Source organism: Nicotiana attenuata, unplaced genomic scaffold, assembly GCF_001879085.1.
Source record: "Nicotiana attenuata strain UT unplaced genomic scaffold, NIATTr2, whole genome shotgun sequence".
In the NCBI taxonomy this organism is placed as follows: domain Eukaryota; kingdom Viridiplantae; phylum Streptophyta; class Magnoliopsida; order Solanales; family Solanaceae; genus Nicotiana; species Nicotiana attenuata.
The window spans coordinates 28,855-56,065 of NW_017674595.1; the positions used below are offsets into that span (position 1 = coordinate 28,855).

Here is a 27,211-nt window from a genome sequence, read left to right on the forward strand (position 1 = left end):
CTGCTTAGTGATAAAGAAACACAAGATCATTCAGACAAGCAATTAAAATTCGTACACAATTAGCCAAATAATGAATATAACAGAAGATAATTCTGACTTCTTGGGAAAAAAAGGAAAGAAAAATAAGAGAAACTTGTACAGGTGTTCAACCGGAGGAATACATTTTTATTCTATTCATTTCTTATTATGAGATTAATAAAAAGGAGATTCAAATAGTTCCTTTGTCATACAGCTTATAGAGAATGAGAATCAAACTCCTTTTCTATAGAATGGTTAGTCCAATGTACTATGGCTTATAGACTTTTCCACAAAAGAAGCGAATGTCTTCTGTTCAAGTCATCTGCTTGTAGTGACAATGCTCATCTGATACAATGGAGAGATCTCTGCCATAAAAGAGAGCTCATGAAACAAGGATTCTTCATTTGCTGTCATCCAAAATGCCCACAAGACACTTCTCCAATAGAAATTCAGCATTAACCCAGGCATGGTATTTGTCTGAACAAAGTGTTAAAGAATGCAAGTTTTGATGAAACAAAGAAAAATTCAAATTCTAAGCAAGGGATACTAGTGTTGCAAACTCTAACATTAGAAAGTTCTTTGCCCTGCCATTCATCAGATCCATTTAAGAAAATATATCCTTATTGCCTTTTAAAAGGCTCATAATTTTACGTCAAATATCATCCTATCACAATTGTTAATACGAGCATCTTGACTAATCCACCAGGCAGTCTATCCAAACCACAAGCACAGGTCACCAAGTTAATCATGCCGACTAAAGTTGGGCCACATGGGCTCACACCAATAGTTGTAACTATGATTCAAACCTGGAATCTGAAGGTGGTTACTCCATGCTTCAACCACTAGACCATTGACCATCCCCTTGGGGACAACGACCATTATTAATATTTCCTATATGTTCACTCTCTCTCTCTCTCTCTCTCTCTCTCTCTCTCTCTCGCGGCAGGGAGGAGGGGAGTCAGAGCAGGGTGAGGAGGGTCAGGATAACTTTAGCAGATGCAGAATAATGTACACATGGTACACATAAAGCCTGATATTAGTATTGCTGATGGAAGAGGAGCTCCATCAGCAATGGCAGAAGAGGATCCACTTTTCATGTACTTTGTGTATAACCAATCCGACAATTAGTAATCTTTAACAGATTCGATATGGAGATCCCATTAAACTTTAGTTGAATTTAGTACGGCTATATGAGTTTTACAAACTAGGAAAATAACAAGAGCTAGCAGAGGATACTAAACAATGCCGTGCAATCTTTTCCTACGGCCTTCATCAGCATGTCAACACCTGAAAAAGAGAAGGTAAGCAAACTAGTCCAAGTAAATAAAATTCATAACTTAATATCAAATTAAAATTTTCCTTGGTTATTACTAAAGGAATCTATTGAATGCATGAACAAGCGAACAGTAATCGTGAGGGATGGGACAAAACCAACAGCGCAGAGGATAGACAAGTATCTCGGAGTGCAAACAATTTACAAGAGGTAGAACGCGGGAAAGGAATGATGAACTACTTATATATACTTCTGTCAAAGCATCAGTGAAAAATAGGAAGTGAAAATGTCACCAGTTGATTTCATAGTTAACTTCAGCAACAGCTCCTTGAAATCAGAACATTTCCATCTTTTACAAATTCCATGACAGTTTATCAGCTATCACTTGCAAAAATAGGTCAAAATAATATAGGAAATTAAAAGAACTTTCATGTCAAATATAAAAGAACTATTGACTTAAAAAGAGTTTAGTTCTTGACCATTCCGGAATCTTTACCAGCAGTCTGGCATATCACCAAATCCATAAACATTCCTTTTTTTGCTATACATAAATAGGAGTTGAACTACAAAGAATCATGAGGATTCCAGCTAAAAAAAAAGTCTAATTTCGAGGCTTTAGAAGGAATTCTATTTAAGAGGCTCACTTGAGCCTCCAAAGTCCAAATCTGCCCCCACCGCTGGAAAATTCCCAGAAAAGAAAAAAAAGAGAAAAAGAATGCGTTAGCAGACAATGAATTCCGAGTTGAGAGCACATGGAAATCAGGAAACAATTAGGTCAAAAAAGATTATCCAGTGGTTCTCTGATAATGTTTTCACAAGGGATTCCCAAGGCAAGGAAGATGGCAGAGGATGTATACTTTTTCAGATAGAGTTAACTATGCTGGTTTCCTAGGTCCGCACACAGCATACATCTAGTATGGCGATTCTATATGATTTACTGCTTACTGAGGGCAACATTTAGCATATAACTTAGGTCCATAAACCTCATGCCACCATCCCATCCTTTCCATATCCTCTTCATAAAAGCAGGGAATGGAGGAATCCACCCTCACAGTCAAGTCTCACATTGTGATATACATGGACCAGAGATCATATCTTCAAAAATCTTCCCCTTTGAGATTTATTTTTGGAAAAGTAAGATGTTTTATTCAGAATTCTAGCACCAAGTTGATGCTGTGCGGAGCTACAAAAGCCTTCTCTGGACTATTTGCCCTATGTGTCCATGGACTCAAATGAAATCCAATACATTGTCAGTGTTATTTACAAAAGCAATACTGCACCAAAAACTTATGTATCATAAGCATTGGATCTTTACAAAAGTTAACACAAAAGATTTCTGTAAAACATCTTTGGTTCCTCTCTTAGCAGGCTGTCCAAAAACTACATGTAAGGAATGGTTCTCAACCATCTCCTGTGGTTGTTCTTGAGAAACCTTCTAAATTTTGTTACTCATAATTTCTGGTTCTCATGTTATACTAGGGAAATTATAATAAATACACTTCATACACATTACCTCAAAAGGTCAGTTACACAAGAACATTGGTCAATGAAAGACAACGTAAACGTTAAGGGAGACTAACATGTGAAACTCGAGGTTACCACAGAAGTTAATGCTCAATCATACTAAAGGTTCCGGTAAAATGAAAAACTCTTTAAGAGGCAAGGTCAACACACTTATAAGTTATATCAAATGCTACAAAAGTTCTATGGCATTATACCACATGTAATATTTAAATATTCATTACACCCAGGGCAATGTGAGCATCACTGAACCTGCCACATCAAGGTGCAAGAACATAACAGTTCACGAACTCCTTTGGTATGTATGGTGCACCTCGTAATCCCACCCGCTAGGACAACTCTTCATTAATACTCAAGGAGAATGAATTTCAAACAATGAATGATGTAGCTCACCAGCAAGACTCAGCTAAATAACTAGTTAAAGTCTCAGAAGCAAAAGAAAATGTGTCAAATTGTATGCTACTAAGTTGACAAACTGGCAAGCACAGACTGTGAACTGAAACACCGAGTATCTTTGAGGAGAAAAGAACTATTGAGATTGAAATGCATCTGGCACAACATGGTACAGTAGAAAGCCAAGATGGGACAAGAAATGATTTCCATAACTAATTAACGAGATAGAGCAAAGCAAAATTTGATCCATACCTCCTGGGTGAAACTTCATGTATGGTGTTATATTGTAGACATGGCCTTTAAGAACAGTCCACATTGAATCTTCATTTTGGTGTTGCTTAACTTCATTTATTGATATAAGTCTCCTATTGGACTGTCCTTTTAATCCTGAACAACAGATACAAGAAGACCGGAATAAGAAGCAAAAGAAAGAGAAGTTCCACGGGAGGAAGCCAACCAAGTGATTGACGATTATGCACTTAATATGTCAGACATAGAGTAGAAAATTACTGTAGTACAACAAGGATTTGCATGCTCCCTTCATTTGTTTACTCTACTTCTATTATGGTGGGAGAAATTTTTACTAGACTAGCCATAGTAATGAGTACAATAAACTTTTAACCTTGGTTTAGTGCATCAAGGCATCTGAAGATTGATTCCAAAGGACATATAAAATGAAAGTTAACTGCAGAGCAAGCTGCAATTTTGAAAGGTTTTACAATTCTATGTTGGTGAGTAATAGCTACTTCCTATTTCCCACTAAAGCCTGTTCTATGCTTGAGGCTTAGACACTCAAATGAAACAGGATCAATTTCACTTGTAAAACAGTAATATGCAATATCTTTTATAATAAAACAGTAGCGTATATTAACACAATATCATCTGCAAGTATCATGCACGACGGAACCTCATTCTACACACAATAGGTACTTGTCTAGAGTTTGTATACGGAATAATATCTTCATATCAAAGGACCTTTTAGACAACCTATACATTTAGGGGACCCTTAATTAACCCTAAAAGACAAACTATTTAGTATTGGAATGAAATGATCCCAAACTAAAGTGGCATAGGTTTAGAATATTCATATATCTTGCCCCAACTAGCTTAGAATAAAGGCACAATAGATCAATTGATTGATTGATATTGCATGACCTTCTGAAGTAGTTCTTCCGTTCATCGGAAGTCTTTTATATCAAAGGTTTCTTATTCCTCAATTGGCTTGTAGGATTTCCAACCAGCCTTGGGTTCAAATCCTCCTTTTCAAAAGTTGCGCAACATAGCATGCGAAGCCTGATAAATGGACTAACAAGGACGAAGTGCATCAACAAGTTTTCTGGTCCATTATTGGACAGGATTTTTAGGCTCTGTTACAGCTCAAGCTAAGAAAGGATACAATATCCAGTATTAGACATTCACATATTCGCTCCTTATCTTGTGCTACCTAATGGATTTAACGAGCCAAGTCTAGTTGATCTATTAACTACTTTCATTAGCAAAATAAACTACAAATGCATCTAGGCATAGCAACAAAATCACATTTTTTACCTGATATAGAATAATGCAAACAAGTAATACATCTTTTTTGTTATTCTGGAAAGCATTCCACATATGAAGTACTATACTTATACGTCTATTGAATTATAACCTGTATAAAACTCGGCAATAAAGCCAAAAAGGCGAACTTGGAAATCCATTTATACCCTGTTTCTTTTCTACAACAACAACATACCCAGTATAATCCCACAGGTGGGGTCTGACCCTGTTTCTTTTCTATACTTATCAATATATAATTGGAAGAATGACAAATTTCAGAATAAAGTGCGGAAGATTACACCAAGAGATTCTTACCTGCAAGGTCAGGATGTGTTCTTGTAAGCTTAAGCCAGTCCATCTGGCTATAACCCTTCTCAAAGGGAACCTTGGCTCGAGCTGCAGACTTCCTAGCAGGCTTTATCTGTTCTTTAGAAACTGTGACGGAAAATCCACCATCTCTTGATGCTACTTGACCAGAAGTTCCGCTCACTTGCTTGCCTGGAGATGTGTCTATAACATTGAAAGACAAAGAACCAACTGTTCCCTCCTTCTTTGTGGTAGCATTGCTGCCCAATTTACCTTCCCATGGTGCATCATTATTTTGACTAATACCAGCATCATTTGAGGGCTCATCTTTTATTCTAATTTCACTAATATCTTGAGCGAACTTCTGTACGTCTACATTATCAGGTCCACCAACCTAAAAGGCCCAATTGATCTTTCAGGTTCAACTGATAAAAGAGGAATTTAACAAGGTAATACGACTTGATCTTCAAGCATGAATGTCTCACATGTCCTTCATTACATGGTGTTATTACTTATTATCTCACTTACCTGACAGAACGTGAAATCATCATCATTAGCCATTGCTAGCTCAGCTGTGGAATGACACCAACCAAAAGGTCCTCTTCAAGGAATCTGGTGAAAAAAAAAATTAACATTGATAACAAAAGTCAGTTCCTCTTCCTTTTCCACGCTCATCATTCTTCTAAAATTGTTAACTTGTATTTAGAAGGCACAGTATTGAAGTAGTGTTCGATTGTCCAGTAGGGTGATATGAGTGCCCTATATAGCTGACATTAGTATTTGTATTCAAAGACTGTGGTGCATAGCTTTAAGCGACGATGCAAGAGCTTTTAATAACATTGGCTAAATCATGCACAAGTAATGAAGAAAAGGGTCAAATTTTTCACCTATCAAAGCAGTTTAACTTACATCTAACTTGAAGAAACTCTACAACATACCTAAAATCATGAATTTAAAGCGCTGAGATTGATCACATTTAGCTGATGTTTACCAAAATCATCAAGTTCATCCCAAACACAAGTAACCAAAAAATGAGTTAACTCTCAAGAAATCAATCAAGCAGTTAAACTCTCAATCAAGTTCAAGAAAATCTACAACAGTCATAATATCATGAAATCAAAGAACCACATTAATAACATTAGCTTAAATCCATCAAAAACCCCATTCTCATCCCAATTACCAATAATCAGTAAAAGGGTCAACTTTTCACCAATTATTGAATCAAGTTAAAGAATTCTAAAATGGTCAGATAATTGCCACAACTCTTCAAAGACGAATTATCAATTCAAATTACAAATTCTCAGATAATTCAGAAACTAAACATAGTTAAAAAATTGCAGAGGGTGTTAAAATTCACCTTTCTCTTGTGATTCTTGATGTGTTGTTTTTCCCTGCTTGCTGCTTCCGGAAGCTGACCTTTTCTTTTTAACTGCTACAATGACACAATGTTCGTTCAAAGATGATGGGCGGACTAGCTACGCTACATTCTTGAGTTTCTTTTCCCTTTTCTGATTCCTTATGCATTTGGTGTTGTACCATGTGCATAAAGAGGAGTACCACCAACTGTAGTAATAAACTACCCATTTACTCCTTTTTTTACCCCTCTTGATTTTGTTATTTTTAATAAGAGATTTTACTTTTACACATAAAAGATCTCAAAATAATATAAAATAAATTTTTAAATAACTTTTTTTTTATTCAAATTGTAAAAGGTTATGTTCACCTATCTTCTCGTTTCGTGGGAAGAAAAAAATATATTGTACTCCTTTTGCTTTAAAAAAATTGATATTATTTTATTATTAATTAGTTTCAAAAAGATTGAAACCTTTCAATATTTTTATATAAAATATTTATAGCCACACTAGTGATATGACATGTGTCACACCACAAGTTTCAAAATTTTTACAGCCATACTGTTTGACAAAAAATATAGATCTTGGTCAAATTATTAAATTTATATAAACAAGGGTTAATCTTAGCTAACAATAATATCCCTAGATAGAGCTCTTGTAGAAGCAACAAATACTATGTGGATATAATCGGACAGTGCAGTGGCATACAATAGATATTCTAGAAATCAGAGGCAATAATGTAGCATTCAATATCAATAAATAGCAATAAATGATATTTAAGTAAATAGAATGAATGAGTCACCCAGGAAAGGATGGAATAAGTGGATCCTCTTTCTGACAATGATGAATGATAGACAATCCCTTGAATATTTTAGTTATTCGGATCTAGTGGAAAAGTATAGACAAGAATCTCAGTGAAAAGGTGATGTTTGTATCTTAGCAAATCAGATCCGATTCGCTTTCTCAAGTTAAAGTGTGTTTTTTACAAATGAATATCACCTATCACCTACCATTGTGTCTTTTTGTATTCAGAAAATGTCACGACCCAAAATCCACTAAGGGTTGTGATGGCGCCGGACACCATTGTCAGGCAAGCCAACACTAACTACTAGTAACTTCTCTGTTTAGATATTTCTGAATTCACTCCTTTTATACATTTAAACAATAAACAATAAATTTCACTGAATAAATAATGTTATCTTTAACAATTTCAAAATACTGACTAATCCCATAGACATCCCAGAACCCGGTGTCACAAGTGCATGAGCAATTACTAAGGAATCGAATAAAGTACAATAACTGTCCGGAATACAAATTTGGACAGAAAATAAATATAATACGCTGAAAGAGACTATACTGGCTGCGGGGTCGCCTCGAGAAATGCAGCTCACCTAGTCCTCGTATCATCCATGCTGCTACACCCAGTAGGCCGCTAGAAATACAAGTACCTGTGCAACAAAAATGCACAGCAAGTGTAGCATGAGTACGAAAATAACGTGTACTCAGTAAGTATCCCGTCTAATTTCGAAGAAGTAGAGACGAGAGGTCGACTTCGACACTTACTAGGGGTCCAATAATGATACGTCAGTGATATAATAAATCGAGGATTTTTATAAACATGATTGTAATTCAATAGAATGAAGCAAGTAAGCAATTCTTTCTTTTATAGGAAATTCCCAAATTTCTTTTCATCATTTATACATTTATTCTCAAATCGGAAAGAAACAATATCACTTCAATAAATTTCAAGGCAAGCAATACAAGCATGCGCAAATCATGCTGAGGTCGTACGGCCCGATCCAACAATATTTAAACTGTGCACTGCCAGAGGATCGAATGGCGCGAACCATAGATGCATCTATTACCCCGCTCGCGAATCATACATGCAACGCGGTCAAATATAAATAAACAATCACCCTGCTCACGAATCATACATGCGACGCAGGTACACATATAAACACATATTCAAACAGTCAATCAAGACATTCATCAAGGAAACAATTACTCAAGTAAAAGGCAGATTTCACTTTTAAAAATCAAGAAAATGATGACTAGTCTTTTAGATATTCATTTACACATTCGATATGTTTTAAGCACTTTTAAATTGACAACGAGATTTCAAATATTGCAAGTAAAGCATGCTTTTGGGTCCTAGACTACCCGGACTTAAGCATAATAGTAGCTACGCACGGACTCTCGTCACCTCGTGCGTACGTAGCCTCCACAAATAGCAGCACATATTTAATTAATTCACCTATGAGGACAATTCCCTCTTACAAGGTTAGAAAAAAAACTCACCTCGCTCCGAAGCCTATATCCAAATACACGAACGCGCTCAAACCTCCAAATTGGAGCCGAACGATCCAAAACTATTCAAATGGGGTAAGAACTAGTCNATTCATGCTCAAAAGTTCATATTCTACTTATTAAACCAATTTCCCAACCCTAAATACAAGGTTCCTAAAATTCATCCCCGGGCCCACGTGCCCGGATTTCGAAATTTTTTTTGAAGAAAGTTGTTACCCATAACCTAAGGATCAATAATATATATTTTCTACTCCATTCCATAATAAATTTCGTGGTTAAATCTTGCTTTTATCAAAACCCTAGGTTTTACTCAATTCCCATAATTTTTATTAATTTTTGTGTGTTAATCTACCCAAAACCTAAGTATTAAACTCACATTGAGTAGAAATAACTTACCTCACAATGCTAGGTTGAAATCCCCTCTTTGAAAGCTCCCTAATCGCCCAAGTGTAGAAGTGAAATGAAATAAATGGCCTAAGTCCCGTTTTTTAAAAGCTGGACACAAGCCTCTGATGTCGCATTTGCGACACCAGGTTCGCAAATGCGACAAAAGGCTCGCAAATGCGACAAAAGGCTCGCAAATGCGAAGCCTGCTCCCCTTTTGCGACAAGAAGATCGCAAATGCGAGCTTCGCAAATGCGAAGATTGCATCGCAAATGCGACCCCCGACTGGACTGGCCCATTTCGCAAATGTGATAAGGGTTTCGCAAATGCGAACCCTTCAGGCCTCGCAAAAGCGACCCATTTGTCGCAAATGCGAACCATCCCCTCAGCCGCCCAGGTTCACAAATGCGAACAACACCTCGCAAATGCGATGACCGCATTTGCGACCAAAACATCGCAATTGCGATCATACCAGTACCAGCAATCCCATTTCTTAGCAAAATGCTCGGAAGCTACTCCGAAACTCATCCGAGCCCCCGGGGCTCCAAACTAACCACCCGCACAAGTATAAGAACATAATACGGACTTGCTCAAGGCTTTAAATCGCATCAAACAACGCTAGAATCACGAATCACACTCCAAATCAAACTTGATGAACTTTAAAATTTCAAACTTCTACTTTCGATGCTTAAACCTATCAAATCACGTCCGATTGACCTCAAATTTTGCACACAAGTCGTATTCGACATTATGGACCTACTCCAACTTCCGAAATCGGAATCCGACCCTGATATCAAAAAGTCCACTCCCGGTCAAACTTCTCAAAAACCTTCAAATTTCTATCTTTAGCCAAATGACTCCAAAATGACCCATGAACCTCCGAATTCACTTCCGATCGCGCTCCCAACACCAGTATCACCATACGGAGCTATTCCCAGACTCGGAATCCAAAACGGACATCGGTAACACTGAAATGCACTTTAACCCAAACTCATGAAATTTTTCCAAAAATGCTAACTTCCACAATAGGTGCCGAAACGTTCCCGGGTCTTCCAAAACCCAGTTCGGACATACGCCCAAGTCCGAAATCATCATACAAACCTGCTGGAACCTTCGAATCCCGATTCTGAGGTCGTTTACTCAAAAATCCAATCTTAGTCAATTCTTTCAACTTAAAGCTTCCGAAATGAGAATTCTTCTCCAATCAACTCCGAACTTCCCGGAACTCAATTCCAACCAAGCGTACAAGTCATAATATCTGAAGTGAAGCTACTAAGGGCTTCAAACCGGTGAACGGCGCGCTAAAGCTCAAAATGACCGGTCGGGTCGTTATATAAAATGTCTTGAAATATCCCTCTATCATTAGAATTTGTTTAAATTACCCTCCGTTATATTATTGGATCAGAAAAAACCTCAACCGTCTCACTATTTAAACACATATACCCCTTCTTTGACGGACTAGACACGTGGCACGTATCCAAGGCTCTTGTTCCATCTAGTCTTAAATTAGACTTGACCCACCCATTACCCAATACCTGAGTCATTAGATTTGACTCTCACCAACAAATTCAAATCGCCTCATTACACGATAGTAACTCCATAGTTAATAAGAAATGTGGCATGGATCGTTTATATAAAGATGATTCAATCACTTATTTATATACTTATACATTGTGGGAGTTAGTTATTACATGGATCAACAATTGGAAGAGGACAGTGAGATAAAACTTCATTTCTGGTTTTGAGAACTAGAAGAAAGCAAAGGACATGCCATATCAGATTGCAACCAACATTGATTATCCCGCAATAGAAAACCAGATGATTGACATGATGGATCTAGTTATTCCATGACCAAAGTCCAGTTATTCCATGCTGAAAATGAAGATCTTCAATGATGACAACTTTGAGGAATAAGATGAATCTCATTAAGAGGGAAATAGTGGTTGTTTTTTGGAAATATTCAAAATCGGACCAACGCTTGTCGTGTACGAGGACCTGATTGAGATAACAATCGCCATTGAGAACCTTAACAACGGTATTGGCAATGGTGGTGGTTTTACCAATGCCGTCTTTGCGGGGGCAATGACGACGACTTTTGGGGTTTATCCGACGAGTCGAGGTTGCGGTTGTACTGGAGGATGAAATGGACGGTAGGGTAGAAGTTTCTAGGAGGTTTGGGAGTGGGAATGAGTTTTAGGGTTTTGAGAGATACAGAATTGGGAGGGGTAAGGGAGGAACAATAGTGAGAGGCGGGCTTAGGGTTACAAAGTGGCTGCAGAGATAATATTTTCGTGTGGAGGAAATGAGAGAGTATTCTATTGAGTGAAAGAGAAGAAACTTGGTTGGAGAGGGTCAACTTTAATGGATCGGGTACCGGGTAATGGGGCGGGCGGAATCTAATTTAAAACTAGATGGACCAAGAGCCTTGGATGCGTGCCACATGTACAGTCCATCAAAGAAAGGGTATATATGTTTGAATTGTAAGACGGTAAGGGTTTTTGCTGATCCAATAGTATAACGGAGGATAATTTTAAATAATTTTTAATAGTATAGAGATATTTCAGGACTTTTTCCGTTTTATATTTATAGGGAACATGCTCCTCAAAAAAACCTAATAGTACAAGTGCAGAGAATATTTACTAGAATATTCTCTTTAATACCCTATCTTGAAACTAGCCGTTATAACTCCTTCAAAAGTACTCGACCTCGGCCCTTGTTGACTCTTCGACCTCAAACTTTGCCGCTTATTAGGCCATTTCGACAACCGACGACTAGGAAGCTCTTCCCTTGGTAGTATCTTCGCTTTAATATTCTAAAGATAGATTTTGACCCATACAGTTAGTTCCACCGCTTATTGAGGCTGACTTCAGGAGGGTTCGATGAGCGGATCTTGTTCTTTATGGTCGAAACAATCGAGCGGGCTATGAAGCTCGTGGTGGTTTTGGCAAACTAGCAGCGTGGCCCTACGTGGGCCGCACATTTCAAAAGCTTCGATTTTCCCGGGCGATTTGCTGGAATCATGCTGTCTATGAGTTAGAATGATGTCATGACGTCATGCGTCATTATGACATAAATTTCCGATGCGTTGCTTCGTTTCGTGTGTGATCTCTAATTAAAACCTACCGCTTCAGTTTTTATGCCAATAATGATGAACCGTTTTCGGTCTGGTGCCAAGACCCTTATAAATATAGGTATTTGGACGCGATTTTGAGGTTTAAGTTTTCTGTTGTTTCAAAATCCCATATTTTTCTCTTGCTCTTCTTGCTTCGAACTTCTCTTCTCTGTTCGTTCCAGTGATTTGTATCGTTCTTAGTTCATCTTCGTTTGATACCTCTCTTTCCTTTATCAAACTATGTCTAACATGCCTTCTGAGTCTAGTGAGGGAAGTCGTGTGGCCCCCTTAGCAGTGGTGTTTCCTTCCCATAAGGAGAGTGATCCTACCACCGTTAAGTATGGAAACTTCCCGTTGGTGGAGGAGATTATTCCTCGCAACTAGATCTGATTTCAGTAAATCACCTAATGCTGAACCTGGAGCCTTTTAGTCAGTGATGACGGTAAAGGAATTGGAAGAACTTAAGGCTAATTTTGGCCTTTCCAATCACATTGAAATAATCTCGGCTGGATGGGATACGGTGCAGGTCCACCGTTTGTGTATTGCGCCTTCTACGTCTACCCCTTCCAAGTCGACTACTCTCTCCCTCTCCTTCTGCTGGCGGAGGAATTCTATCGTTATTACGATGTTTGCCCAGCTCACATCGTGCGGTACGTTTATAAACTTATAAAGATGCTTACTAAATTTGTCGAGATAGCCGGGGTCGAGTTGACACTTCAGCACTTAATACATTTGTTCTCCCCTAGCTTTTATAGGGGAACAATGTTGAATCTTCACCACCTATGGGGAAAGTGCTTGGAGGTGAAGATGGACGACAAAGCCAACTGCCAATTCTGATTCAACTTCTTTTTTGTTAGAACCGAGAACGTGGTGGTCAATGTCGAGGGTTTTCCTGAGGCTTGGAGTTATGCTCGTAAGTACCTAATTTCCTTGCTTATAGGTATCTAATTTTTCTCTTGTGCTTGGTCATGGGCTTTGCCTTCTCGTCCTCTTCTTATGCAGCCAAGACCTCGCCTTCTCCTTCGGTCACTCACATTTCTGACTAGGTTGACCAGCTCCTCCCTCACATCGCCGGGATTCGTGAATGGCCAACTTTTTTCAAGAAGTTTGGGCCCGCTCTTTCTTTGACTAGTAATCCCCTTTTACCATCAGTATCTTAGCTTTTTTTTTGTTTACCTTCGTCGACCTTTCCCTTTCCCTGTGTTTTCTTAGCTCCGGCCCGGGGATCTTCGAGGAGGTCAAGAGCTCCCGCACCCTCGTTCCGAAAGAGGAAAGCTACTACGTCCTCGGCTCCCACCCCTGCTTCGACTGCGCCTAAGCCTGTCATTATCCTGGTCCCTCCTGTTGCTGCATCTGATCTGTCCTTCCTTTATCCGTGGAGACGTCAGCTGTGGAGATCTCGGCTTCTCCCTTATATGCTCTTATAGACGAGGACGATGAACCTTTGCTCAGTGATGGAGATTTGATGCCTCGTAAGAGGAGGGCCTGGATGCCGGGGGAGAGAGGTCGGCGGCCACCGATATAGGAGACTATGGTTTTGTCCTCCGGGAGACGGCCACAGTGCATATTGGGGAGAGCCCAGAAGAAAGTCCCGAGGCCATATGTTTGGAGGATATGGATATACGACCGTTGAGGGATGCGGTTGAAGGCGTGGTGGGAAGTAACAGCCTGTTCTTCCAAGGTGCGAAGAGGCCTCATCTTCTAGGGTTACGGCAGATGCTCGTTCTTCAACTAATGATAGAGGGAAGGTTGTTGCTGAGGGGGATGTTGGATCCGATTCCGACATGGATGTAGACGAGCTGAGGATGATCGACGAGGGGCTTACTCAACTTCAAGTGAGGTTGGAGGAGGTTCAAGGACTATTACGATCTTGATGGATCGCAATCGTCTTGTGGAAACCAAGAAGATTATCCCCTAGCTTGTCCCCATGAGTTCTGATGTTGAGGGTACGACCCTCAAGACTATGAATGACACCGGCTTGTCGAATAACATTGCTGGCCTTGCCCTTCGGGTAAGTACATTCGTTGTTAGCTGTTTTCCTTTGGTTTTGTTCTTTCACTGTCTCTAACTTCCTTTGTTTGTTTTATAGACGGTCGTCTTATAAATTGAGAGTGCTCGTAGGGAGCAGAGGTGTAAAGATATCTATATGAAGTTGAAGGACAAGTACTTCAGAGTCCTTGAGAAGTACCGAGAGCTTTGGTGTTAGCTTCGTGAGGGCGGCGACATACGCCAATTGAGGGAGGACTTGAAGGCCAGAGATGAGGAGTAGGTGCGGATGGTGGGGAAGTGCAGCGTCCTGGTGGGGACGTTTGGGATAAAGGAGGAAGAACTCGAGCTCAGCAAGGGAGTCGAAGCCTAGTGCAGTGATATCCAAGCTCGGGTGGTTTTGTTACGAGCCCGGCTTGAGGAGTGTCAATTCAGGGGGGAGTTGAATCCTTGCTCGTCCTCGAGACAATAATTTTATTAATAATTGTTGTTTCTTGTAGAGTAGAAAAGTAAGAAAATAAAATTTTACATATTCAAAACCTATAAGTTTTTCAAGTCGCCAAATCTATACCTTGTTTCTGTTTCTGCTTTTGTTTGCCAAAAACTTTCAACTCCTCTTTTTATGAACCTTTTGAGATTGATAACATTATGATCACAATTTCGAGTTTCTCAAGTTTTTGTCCATAAGCCCTTCATGTCAGTCTCCACTAATATAGAATAAACACTAATTTCTAATATTTTAGGACTTTTTCAGGCTTGTAATGATAGGCTTAATGATGGTAAGGTAAAGGGATATATTTGTAGTGACTTTGTTCCATCCAGCTTTATTATGAGAGCCGATTATTTTACCAAAGTAACTATGTACAACTCAACATAAAGAAAATAACTCTAGAGATTGGGCTAAAGGTCCCGGTCTCCAATTCCATAATTAATATCACTTAAGTCATCATTTCTCCAAATAAACAACAACAACAACAACAACAACAACAACAAACCCAGTTTGATCCCAACATGTGGGGTCTGGGGAGGGTAGTCTGTACGCAGACCTTACTATCTAATGCAGGTAGAGAGGCTGTTTCCAATAGACCCTCGGCTCAGGAAGGGCAAGAAGAAGAAGAGGGAAGCAAGGAAGGAAGAAAGATAGAAGAGAAAAAAGGGAGAGATAAAGGATAAGTAGTATCAAATAATAGCAACAGGGAATACAATACCCGAGGCGAACAAAATTACATATCGTAATAAAAATCTAAGAATATGAAGGGACATGCACGCTACTAAGCCTATAGGCAAACACTATAAGCTACCTATTAACCTTCTACCTTAATCCTCGACCTCCACACCCTCCTATCAAGGGTCATGTCCTCAGTGAGCTGAAGCAGCGCCATGTCCTGCCTAATCACTACTCCCCAATACTTCTTAGGCCTACCTCGACCCCTTCTCAAACTCTCCATGTCCAACCTCTCACACCTCCTAACAGGGGCATCAATGCTTCTTCTCCTAACATGTCCGAACCATCTCAGTCGTGACTCCCGCATTTTGTCCTCCACGGAGGCACTCCCACTCTGTCCCGGATAGCTTCATTCTTAATCATATCTCGCCTGGTACACCCACACATCCATCTCAACATCCTCATCTCTGCTACTCTCATCTTTTGCACGTGGGAGTTCTTGACTGGCCAACACTCAACCCCATATAGCATAGCGGGTCGAACCACCACTCGATAAAACTTACCCTTAAGTCTTTACGGCACATTCCTATCATATAGGACCGGAAGTGAGCCTCCACTTCATCCATCCCGCTCCGACACGATGTGTGACATCTTCGTCAATCTCCCAGTTAGCCTTGATGATAGACCCGAGATGCTTAAAACTCGCTCTCTTGGGGATAACTTGACCATCAAGCATAACTTCTACGTCTGCATCATGGGTCTCACTGAATTTGCACTCCAAGTATTCTATCTTGGTTCTACTTAGTTTGAAACCTTTAGACTCCAAGGTCTGTCTCCAAACCTCCAACCTCGCATTAACTCCGCTAGCGTCTTGTCAATAAACACTATATCATCGGAAAATATCATGCACCAAGGCACCTCCCCTTGGATGTGACGCGACAGTACATCTATCGCCAAGGCAAACAAAATTGGGCTAAGAGCCGATCCCTGGTGTAACCCCATCACCACAGGGAAATGCTCCGAGTCACCACCCACAGTCCTCACCCGAGTCTTAGCATCATCGTACATATCCTTAATCACCCTAATGTACGTTATCGGGACGCCGCTAACCTCCAAACACCTCAACAGGACCTCCTTTGGAACTTTATTGTATGCCTTCTCAAGGTCAATAAACACCATATGCAAATCCTTTTTCCTCTCCCTGTACTGCTCCACTAATCTCCTTACTAGATGAACTGCTTCTGTAGCCAACGCCCCGGCATGAATCCAAACTAATACTCGGAAATAGACACACACCTCCTCACCCTAGCCTCCACCACCCTCTCCCAAACCTTCATAGTGTGACTCAATAACTTGATACCCCTATAATTGTTGCAATTTTGGATATCACCCTTGTTCTTGTAAAGCGGAACCATCGTACTCCACCTCCATTATTCAGGCATCTTCTTTGTCTTAAAAACAACATTAAACAACCCAGTGAGCCACTCCAAACCTACCAACCCTGCGCTCTTCTAGAATTCCACCAAGATTTCATATGGCCCCGTTGCTCTGCCCCTGCACATCTTACACATTGCCCCTTCCACCTCCTCTACCATAAGCCGCCTACAGTACCCAAAATCCCGTCGACTCTCGGAGTGCTCCAACTCACCCATCACAATGTGTCTATCCCCCTCCTCATTCAATAGTTTATGGAAGTATGTCTGACACCTTCTCCTAATGAGTGCCTCGTCCATCAACACTTTGCCATCCTCGTCCTTGATGCAATTGACTTGGTCTAAGTCACGGGCTTTCCTCTCCCTCACCTTGGCCAACCGGTACAACCTCTTGTCCCCTCCTTTGCCCTCGAGCTCCTCGTACAAACGAGCAAACGCTGCGTTCTTAGGCGTCGTAACTGCTAACTTTGCTTCTTTCTTCTCCTTTATGTAACACTCCGATAAGTCCTTTTTTCCTCCTCGTTTGTATTCTCTACTAGCTTCAAATAAGCAGCTTTCTTAGCTTCCACTTTACCTTGAACCTCTCCATTCCACCACCAGTCCCCTATATGACCCCTAGGAGAACCCTTCGTTACCCCTAAGACCTCTCCCATAGCTACCCTAATGCAATCCGCAGTCATGGACCACATACTAAACGCGTGCCCCATACTCGTCCAGGCCTTCATAGCCAACAACTTCTCCCCTAACTCTTGAGCTTTGTCCTTGGTCAAGTTACCCCACTTGATCTTAGGTTACCTGCACCCCACCCTCTTCCTCATACTCCTCTTGATCTCCAGGTCCATAACTAGGAGCCTATGTAGGGTCGTGAGGTGCTCATTCGGGATGACCTTGCAGTCAGTGTACAAACCTTTATCGCATTTCCTGCAGAGAAGATAATCAATCTGAGTCTTGCCCATTAAACTTCGAAAAGTGACCAGGTGCTCTTCCCTCTTCGGGAAACTCGAGTTAGCTATAACCAAATCAAAAGCTCTAGCAAACTCCAACAGCGAATTACCTCCCTCATTCCTGTCCCCAAAACCGTACCCGCCATGCACATCATCATAGCCCCCAGCACCAGCCCCAATATGACCATTGAAATCTCCGCCAATGAACAACTTCTCTGTGTGCGGGATACTACGCACCATCTCGACCAAATCATCCCAAAATTGCTTCTTGACCTCCTGGTTCAAACCTACCCGAGGAGCGTATGCACTAATCGCGTTTACAGTAAACCCACCAACTACCAACTTAATACTCATCAACCTATCATTTACCCTCCTAAACTCAACCACGAGCTCCCTGAGATCCCTGTCTACTAAAGTACCTACAACATTCTTACCTCCAGCGCTCCTTGAGTACCATAGTTTAAACCCGTCTACATCTCGTTCCTTAGTAACCTTCCATCTAGTCTCCTGAACACACGCTATGTTGATCTTCCTCTTCTGAAGAATCTTACCTAACTCTATAGACTTCACCATCAACGTCCGAATGTTCTAAGACCCAATTCGCAACCTAGAGGCTTTCTTACCTCCCTTCTCACCCCTGGACCCCATCCCCAGCCCCGCCGAGGACATGACCTTACTCTCACATCATTCACTACCGCCACTATAAGCAAAATGTATTAGGCAAACACTGCCACTGAGAACAAAAAACGGGAACGAAGGACTACAAGCTACGAACCCGAGAGCTAAAAACAACTCAAGGGAGTGACAAACAGAATTAAAATGGATAGACGAAACCCTACCAATTTTTACAAAGTTGAACAGAAAAATTCCAATGTACAACCAAATCAAACAAGATGTCAATTAAACTGTAACAAGAAGCAGACCCAAAAGTGACTAATACCAGCCAAACCTACAATTTAAATTCCAGTACGCAGTTTCTAAATTGAAAAGAAAGATCCCAATATACAACCATATCGAACAAGTTATCACTTGAACTGTAACAAGAAGCAGATTTAAAAGTGGTGAATGCTAAAAAGAACCAAACTTTGCATTTTAAAAAAAAAATCCAAAATACCCATTCTTAAGCTAAAGTGAACAGAAGAATTACACTATACAGCCAAATCAAACAAGATATCACTTCAATTGTAACAAGAAACAGATTTAAAAGTGGCTAATACTAAGAAGAACAAAACTTTAAAAATAATAACTAAAAAGATTAACACCCAGAAACAGATTGTTTAGATTCTTAAGGAAAAAGGGTGGAATTATACGTATTGAAAGGATGAAACAGATTGTTTAGATTCTTTAAAGAAAAAGGGGTGCAATTACACCAATATCAAAGAACAAATATGCAATATAAAGTAATAGAGTAGGAACGTTAGAACCTGGTTTTTTCCTCAACTATAGCCGGAAGGAGTAGTATCGATCTTTTTGTAGGATAAACCAATATGGTGTATCAATAAAATTTGGTTTATCCCCCCTTTTTTTTTTCTCTTTTTTTGTTCTTTTTTTTTGGCTCAAAGTTGGGTGCTAAAAGGGAAAATATAAATATTTGTGGTTAAAAATAGATAGGCTAAAAAGTGTGTCAAAGAAAGCCTAATTTCATTCTAAAAATAGTGTTGTCTAGAATTTCGCCTTGATAGACATTTGGGGCAAGTGCTAGCAGAATTTTATTGATTCTACCTGTTGAGACTTGAGATCATAATGCTTCTCAATTCCAACACTTTCTCAAATTTGGAGATACTCGTTCTTTCCTTCACAAAAATAAAATCACAAACTTGGAAGTTATATGGCATAAATGAAAAATATTATGTTTTAAAAATATGCAAACATTTACTTTAAAACTTTAATATTGTACAAGAACAACAATTAAGAACAAAATAAAAGTTGTATATATATAGAGAGAGAGAGAGAGAGAGAGAGAGAGAGAGAGAGAGAGAGAGAGAGAAGAAAAAACTTGAAAGAGTGTGTGACTACACATGTTTTTATATGTAATAGACTGACTAATTTAAGACCTTATCAGTCATTTGGTCCTGGTTATATATAAACCAACAAATTTACCTGTGCCAACATTTTGAATTGATTCATTAAATGATTAATCAACCAGTTACTTAGACATACCGATCACCATGGAGTTACTCCTATACAGGTGACTCTATTTTTGTAGAGGCCTTCATGAGATGTTCTGGTTGTACAACAACCTGGATATTGACCAGATCAATTGACTAAGCATTTAATTACCCAAATCTATGTCGGGATTATGAGGCTCCATTGCTTCTCCCTCAATGGCTACGGGTTTTGTATCTTAGTTTTGAGTTTAACATCGTCAGCTCGACTTATTAATTGCAGAATTCATCAGTCTATCAAATTAACCAATGGATGTTGTTCAAAGTGTCTTCCAAAGTACAATTTTAGCATGTGACCATTTACCTTAAACTTGTTTCCTCCATTTTTCTGAATTTCAATTGTCCCGTATGGAGTTACACCTATAACATTGTAAGGACCTGTCCACCTGGATTTTAATTTTCCCGGAATAACCTGAATCGGCTATTGTAAAGAATTACCTGATCTCCAATTTTGAAACTCCTGGATTTTAATTTTTCCGGAATAACCTGAGTCGGCTATTGTAAAGAATTACCTGATCTCCAATTTTGAAACTCATTGGTCGGGTCAACTTGTCATGCCATATTTTTATTTTTTCTTTGAAAATTTTAGCATTTTGGTAGGCTCCCAATCTCAGTTCTTCCAATTCATTAACCTGAATAAATCGGTTTTTACCAGCAAAGGTTAAATCAAAGTTCAGTGCTTTCAATGCCCAAAAAGCTTTGTGTTCTAATTCTACGGGCAAATGACAAGCTTTTCCAAAGACTAATCTATATGGAGATGTTCCAATTGGCGTTCTGAATGCCGTTCGGTTGTAATGACCCAACCGGTCATTTTGAGCTCTAGCGCATCGTTCAACAGTATGAGGCTATGAGCAGCTTCACTTCAGGTAGTATGACTTGTACGCGTAGTCGGAATTGAAATTCGAGGAGTTCAGAGTTGATTTAGAAAGAGAATTCTCATTTCGGAAGCATAAAGTGGGAATAATCTGACTAAGGATTGATTTTGAGTAAACGACCTCAGAATCAGGATTTGAAGGTTCCAATAGGTTCGTACGATGATTTTGGACTTGGACGTATGTCCGGATTGGGTTTTGGATGACCCGGGAGCATTTCGGCGCCTATTGTGGAAGTTAGCATTTTGGGAAGAATTTCATAAATTTGGGTTGCAGTGCATTTCAGTGTTATAGATGCCCGTTTGGGATTCGGAGTCTGGGAATAGCTCCTTATGGTGATTCTGGTATTGGGAGCGCATCGGGAAGTGGATTTGGAGGTCTGTAGGTCATTTTGGAGTCATTTGGCTAAAGTTAGAAATTTAAAGGTTTTGAGAAGTTTGACCGGAGGTGGACTATTTAATATCGGGGTTGGATTCTGATTTCGGAAGTTGGAGTAGGTCCGTAATATTGAATATGACTTGTGTACAAAATTTGAGGTCAATTGGACGTGATTGATAGGTTTCAGCATCGAATATAGAAGTTTGAAATTCTAAAGTTCATTAAGCTTGAATTGGAGTGCGATTCATGGTTTTAGCGTTATTTGATGTGATTTGAGGCCTCGAGCACGACCGTGTGATGTTATGGGACTGGGTTGTGTGATTGGACGGGGTCCTAGGGGCTTGTGTTGTGTTTCGGGGTGGTATCTGATCGATTTTGGATGAAAAGCTGGTGCTGGTTTGCTGGTGCTGGTTTTGTCTTACGCGAACGCGAGGGAAGATCGCGTTCGCGTAGAAGAGTTTTTGGGCTGGTGATTTTTTCCCTACGCGAACGCGCTGAGGGGCTTGCGAACGCGTAGGTGGGCCTGGAAGTGTCTCGCAAACGCGGAGGCCCAACCGTGAACGCGAAGAAGAAATGAGGGAGCTGTGCCTAAGGCCATTTGGCCTACGCGAACGCGAATGCGAATGCGAAGGAGCGGGTCAGCTGGCCTTCACGACGTGATCAAAGAGTAGTGAAGGCGAAGTGAGAATTCTAGGCGCGAGGTCGTAGAGCTTCGCTAACGCAAGGGTTGTGCCGCGTTCGCGAAGAAGGGTCGGACTGGGTAGTGAGTTGTTTTAAAAACGGGTTTTGGCTCATTTTATCTCAAAATCTTTCATGGGAGCCGAGCTTAGGGCGATTTTGGAGGAGCTTCTTCGTTACCATCACTAGGTAAGTGATTTCTTTCCATTTGTGAGTTAAATACATGAATTATACATGGATCGGAACATGGAAATTAGTAGAAATTGCGGGTTTTGGTATAAGACCTAAAAATTGATATTTTTGGTTTTTGACTACGAAATTGGACATGGAGTTTAGAATAAATTATATATTTGAGTTCGTGGGGCTATGGGTAAAGTTTATCTTCGAAAAATTTCGGAATCCGGGCACGTGGGCCCGAGGGTGATTTTTATCGACTTTTCGATCGGGGTTAGAAATTATTTATAAATTGGATTATAATGAGTATTCGAGCGTATGTTAATGGGTTTACATAATTATTGGCTAGTTTTGGAGAGTTGGGCATCGATTCGAGTTGTTTGAAGGGCTCGGAAGCCGGTTATGGAACTTCGGAGCGAGGTAAGTCTCCCTTCTAACCTTGTAAGAGGGAATTAACCTCCTAGGTGAAATAATTTAATGTGTGCTCCTATTTGTGGGGGCTACGTACGCATGAGGTGACGAGAGTCCATGCGTAGCTACTATTATGCTTAAGTCCGGGTAGTCTAGGACCCAAAAGCATGTTTTAATTGTAATATTTGTAACCTGATTGTCAATTTAAAATGCTTAAATATTATCGAACTTGGTAAATAAACTTCTAAAAGGCTAAAAAACATTTTCTTGACCGATAAAAGAGGAATTGCCATTTCCTTTGATAATTATCCTTTGATGAATTCTTGATTAACTGTTTGAATGTGTTTATCTTTTGTGGAACGGGTCGCCTCAGTAGATTAAATAGAAGCATCTATGGTTCGCGCCATTCGACCCACTGGCAGTTCACAATTTAAATATTATGTTGGACGGGCCGTACGACCTCGGCATGATTTGTGCATGCTTGGATTGCTTGCCCTGTAATTTATAAATAATGATATTGCTTCCTTGGTCTGCGATAAATTGATAAATGATGAAATATGAATTTGGAAATCTCTTATTATCAAAAGAATTGTCTGCTTGCTTCATGATTTCCTTGAGTTTACTTTCGTTTTTAATAAATCCACGACTGATTATATTATTGATGGCCATAGTGAGTGTCGGAGTCGACCTCTCGTTACTATTTCTTCGAATTTAGACTGGATACTTACTGGGTACGCGTTGTTTTCGTACTAATACTACACTTGCTGTGCGTTTTTGTTGCACAGGCACCTGTATGTCTAGGGCCTAATGGGCGCAGAGGCATGGTTGATACGGAGACTTAGGTGAGCTGCATCTCTCGAGACGACCCGCAGCCAACAGAGTGTCCTTCAGAGTAGTTGTATTTTCTATTCCTGTCCAAATTGTATTCCGGGCAGATGCTGTATTCATTTTATTCTTCCTACTTGATGCTCATGCACTTGTGACACCGGGTTCTTGGATGATTATGGATTATTCATTATTGACATGTTTGAAAATAATATTATCCATCCTGAAATTTTATCTTTTTACTATTGAATTGAAGAAAAATCTTGATTTCAAAAATACTAAAACGAGAACTAAATTGAGTAATTATGGTTGGCTTGCCTGACAGCTGTGTCCGGTGCCATCACAACCTTTATTGCATTTTGTGTCGTGACATCGGTACGCCCATAGTGCATCATCTAATTTTAAAGCCCAGTCTTTTCTTGAGATTCTAACAGTTTTTTCAAGAATTCTTTTTAACTCGCGGTTGGAAACTTCAACTTGCCCTTGAGTTTGCATGATATGGTGTTCCTGTTTTGTGAGTCACATTATATTTTGACAGTAAAGCAGAAAACTGCCTATTGATGAAATGAGTTCCTTGGTCACTAATGATGACTCGCGATGTGCCAAATTTGGTAAAAATATTTTTTCTAAGAAAATTGAACACTGTACGAGCATCATTCTTTCTTGTGGGGATGGCTTCAAGCCATCTTGACACATAATCCACAGCCACAAGGATATATTCAAAAGAGTGAGAAGAAGGAAAAGGACCCATAAAATATATTCCCCAAACATCAAATATTTCACATACCTGTATTGATTGCAGTGGCATGTCATCTCTCTTGGTGGTATTACCTGTTCTCTGACACCTGTCACATTGTGCTACATATGCTCGGGCATCTTTGAAGTGTGTGGGCCAGAAGAATCCGGCTTCTAAAACTTTAAAAGCCGTTCGATTTGCTGGATAATATCCTCTAATTGCTCCATCATGACAATGGTATAGAATTTTATTCATCTCTTCTTTAGGTACACACCTTCTAATGATATTATCTGCACAATTTTAAATAAGTAAGGTTCATCCCACAGATAATACTTTGCATCAGATATAAGCTTTTTTCTTTGTTGGTAGGAGAAATCTTGCGGTATCCACTTTCCAACCAAGTAGTTTGCGATATCTGCAAACCAGGGTGGTTGAGTCACAATTTTGTCAACTAAAAAAATATGTTCATCAGGAAATTCTTCTTTTATCTCATTAAACTCAAGGGGAGGGTTTTGTAATTTAGACAAATGGTCAGCTACTTGGTTCTCTATCCCTTTTTTGTCCTTTATCTCAAGGTCAAATTCTTGCAGAAGTAAAATCCATCTTAATAATCTAGGTCGAGCATCTTTCTTAGCTAAGAGGTATTTTAAAGCTACATGATCAGTAAAATTAGTAACCTTGGTTCCTATCAAATAGGAGCGAAACTTATCAAAAACAAACACTACTGCTAGTAACTCTTTTTCTGTTGTGGCATAATTCACCTGAATCTCACTCAACTCCTACTAGAATAGTAAATAGGACGGAAAACCTTATCCTTTCTTTGATCTAAAACAACTCCAACTGCTTTATCACTAGCATCACACATGACCTCAAAAGGCTGGTTCCAATTAGGGGACCCAACTATAGGTGTAGTTGATAACTTTTCCTTAAGGGTTTCAAATGCTTTCACACAGTCACCCTAAAATCAAACTTAATGTCTTTCATCGAGAGGTTAGTTAGTGGTTTTGAAATCTTTGAGAAGTCTTTTATGAATCGTCTGTAAAAACTTGCATGACCTAGAAAGCTTCTAATGTGTTTCACATTTGTAGGAAGGTCAACTTCTATCCCTTTAGCAGTGATTTTATGTCCTAAAATAATTCCTTCTATTACCATAAAATGACATTTTCCCAATTAAGAACTAAGTTTGTTTCTTTACATCTTTTAAGAACTAAGGTCAAGTGGTTAAGATAATCCTTATATGTTTTGCCAAAGAGTGTAAATTATCCATTAAAATTTCAAGAAATTTGTCAGTCATGTCAGCAAAAATTGCCGACATGCAATGCTGAAATGCTGCGGGGGTGTTGCACAAACCAAATGGCATTCTTCTGTAGGCATAAGTTCCATGAGGGCATGTGAAGGTTGTCTTATCTTGATATTCTGGTGAGATTGGTATCTGATTATATCTTCAGTAGCCATCAAGAAAACAGTAAAAAACATATCCTGCAATTCTTTCCAACATTTGATCAATAAATGGCAAAGGAAAATGATCTTTTCTAGTGGCATCATTTAGACGTCTATAATCAATACAGACTCTCCTTCCTGTAACAGTCCTAGTAGGTATGAGCTCATTATTTTTATTTTTTATAACTGTCATACCTCCTTTCATTGGTACTACCTGAATGGGACTTACCCACGGGTTGTCGGAAATGGGGTATATAATACCTGCTACCAACAATTTTATGATCTCTTTTTTCACTACTTTCTGCATTGCTGGATTCAATCTTCTTTGCGGTTGGACTATTGGCTTGTAGCTGTCCTCCATGAGGATTCTGTGTGTACAAATAGCCGGACTAATCCCTTTAATATCTTCTACATTCCACCTCGAGGCTCCTTTGTGTGCTTTCAATCCTTTAATCAAACTATTTTCTTGTTCTGCAGTAAGAGAAGATGAAATAATTACTGGAAATAATTCTTGCTCAAGATAAACATATTTCAAATGAGAAGGGAGAGTTTTGAGTTCAATTTTTGATTGAACTTCTTCGGACTTTATCTCTTCTTCCTCTGAATCTTTGTCCAATATTTCAGCTTCTCTTCTGATGGTGGGATCATCGTCCTGTGTGGTGCCTGATTTGATCAAGCATCTTTCCATTGAATCTGGAATTAATTGATCATCTTTGAATTCATCTGTAAGATAACTAATCATGTCAATTGAAAAACATGAAGATGAAGTTTCATTTCCTGAATATCTTAGTATTTTTTGCATATCAAAGATGACTCTTTCTTCATCAACTCTGAAAATTAGTTTTCCTTGATGAACATCTATAATTACTCTTCCTGTAGCGAAAAATGGTCTACCTAAAATTATTGGTTTATTGGGACATTCTTTCATTTCAAGGACTATAAAATCTACAGGGAAAATAAACTTATCTACTCTTACGAGTACATTTTCAATTATTACCTTAGGTTTCTTAGTACTTTGATCTGCAAACTGAAGAGAAACACTTGTGTCTTTCATTTCACCAAGATCTAACTTTTTAAAGATAGAAAATGGCATCAAATTTATTGAAGCTCCAGAATCACAAAGTATTTTTTTTTAAATTATACTCCTCCCAAAGTGCATGGAATTTTAAAACTGTCTGGATCACCAAATTTTTGTGGTAGCTTATTTTGAAGTATAGTAATGCATTTTTTTATAAGAACTACCACAGAAACTTCTTCCAATATTCTTTTACTTGACAAAATTTTCTTTAAAATTTTGGCGTATGAAGGCATTTGTAACGAAGCATCAGTAAAAGGAATATTGATGTGAATTTATTTTAAAATATCCAAAATTTTTGCAAATTGGCTGTCAAGCTTTTCTCTTTTCATTTTTTGTGGAAGGGAATAGTCACAGGGAGAGGAGTCATTTTTTCAATATTTTTTTCTTCTTTTTTCTTGACTTCTTTCTCTTGTAACGACCCGATCGGTCATTTTGAGCTCTAGCGTATCGTTCGGTAGTTTGAGGCCATGAGCAGCTTCACTTCAGGTATTATGACTCGTACGCATGGTCGGAATTGAATTTTGGTAAGCTCGGAGTTGACTTGGAAAGGAAACTCTTATTTCTGAAGATTTAAGTTGAAAGAATTGAGTAAGGTTTGATTTATGAGTAAACGAACTCGGAGTTGGGATTTGAAGGTTTCAGCAGGTTCATATGATGATTTTGGACTTGGGCGTATGTCCGGATCGAGTTTTGGATTACCCGGGAGCGTTTCAGCACCTATTGT

The 27,211-nt window shown here is 39.3% G+C and overlaps 2 protein-coding genes across 2 annotated transcripts; both read right to left on the minus strand.

Annotated features, from left to right (window-relative positions):
- Window positions 1–77: 77 nt before the first annotated feature.
- LOC109218973 (cytochrome b5 domain-containing protein RLF) lies at window positions 78–6,543 on the minus strand. Its single transcript, XM_019383375.1, has 6 exons — window positions 6,405–6,543; window positions 5,576–5,659; window positions 5,057–5,441; window positions 3,458–3,592; window positions 1,255–1,305; window positions 78–495 (listed from the first exon to the last, which is right to left on the minus strand). Exons 2-6 carry the CDS (start codon window positions 5,606–5,608, stop codon window positions 419–421), a joined length of 681 nt encoding a protein of 226 aa, XP_019238920.1. The 5' UTR covers window positions 5,609–5,659; window positions 6,405–6,543; the 3' UTR covers window positions 78–418.
- A 10,321-nt stretch (window positions 6,544–16,864) lies between these two features.
- LOC109218972 (craniofacial development protein 2-like) lies at window positions 16,865–18,303 on the minus strand. Its single transcript, XM_019383374.1, has 2 exons — window positions 17,694–18,303; window positions 16,865–17,325 (listed from the first exon to the last, which is right to left on the minus strand). Exons 1-2 carry the CDS (start codon window positions 18,301–18,303, stop codon window positions 16,865–16,867), a joined length of 1,071 nt encoding a protein of 356 aa, XP_019238919.1.
- Between the last annotated feature and the right edge of the window lie 8,908 nt (window positions 18,304–27,211).

Excerpts from the sequence above, each read along its gene's own strand:
- LOC109218973 (XM_019383375.1), bottom strand. The coding sequence starts at position 5,608 with ATGGCTAATGATGATGATTTCACGTTCTGTCAG. Across the intron at positions 5,442-5,575 it reads ATGATTTCACGTTCTGTCAG|GTTGGTGGACCTGATAATGT; the intron begins GTAAGTGAGATA and ends TGGGCCTTTTAG. Across the intron at positions 3,593-5,056 it reads AACACATCCTGACCTTGCAG|GATTAAAAGGACAGTCCAAT; the intron begins GTAAGAATCTCT and ends TCTGTTGTTCAG.
- LOC109218972 (XM_019383374.1), bottom strand. The coding sequence starts at position 18,303 with ATGGTGAAGTCTATAGAGTTAGGTAAGATTCTTCAGAAGAGGAAGATC. Across the intron at positions 17,326-17,693 it reads CTGCAGGAAATGCGATAAAG|CTAGTAGAGAATACAAACGA; the intron begins GTTTGTACACTG and ends GCTTATTTGAAG.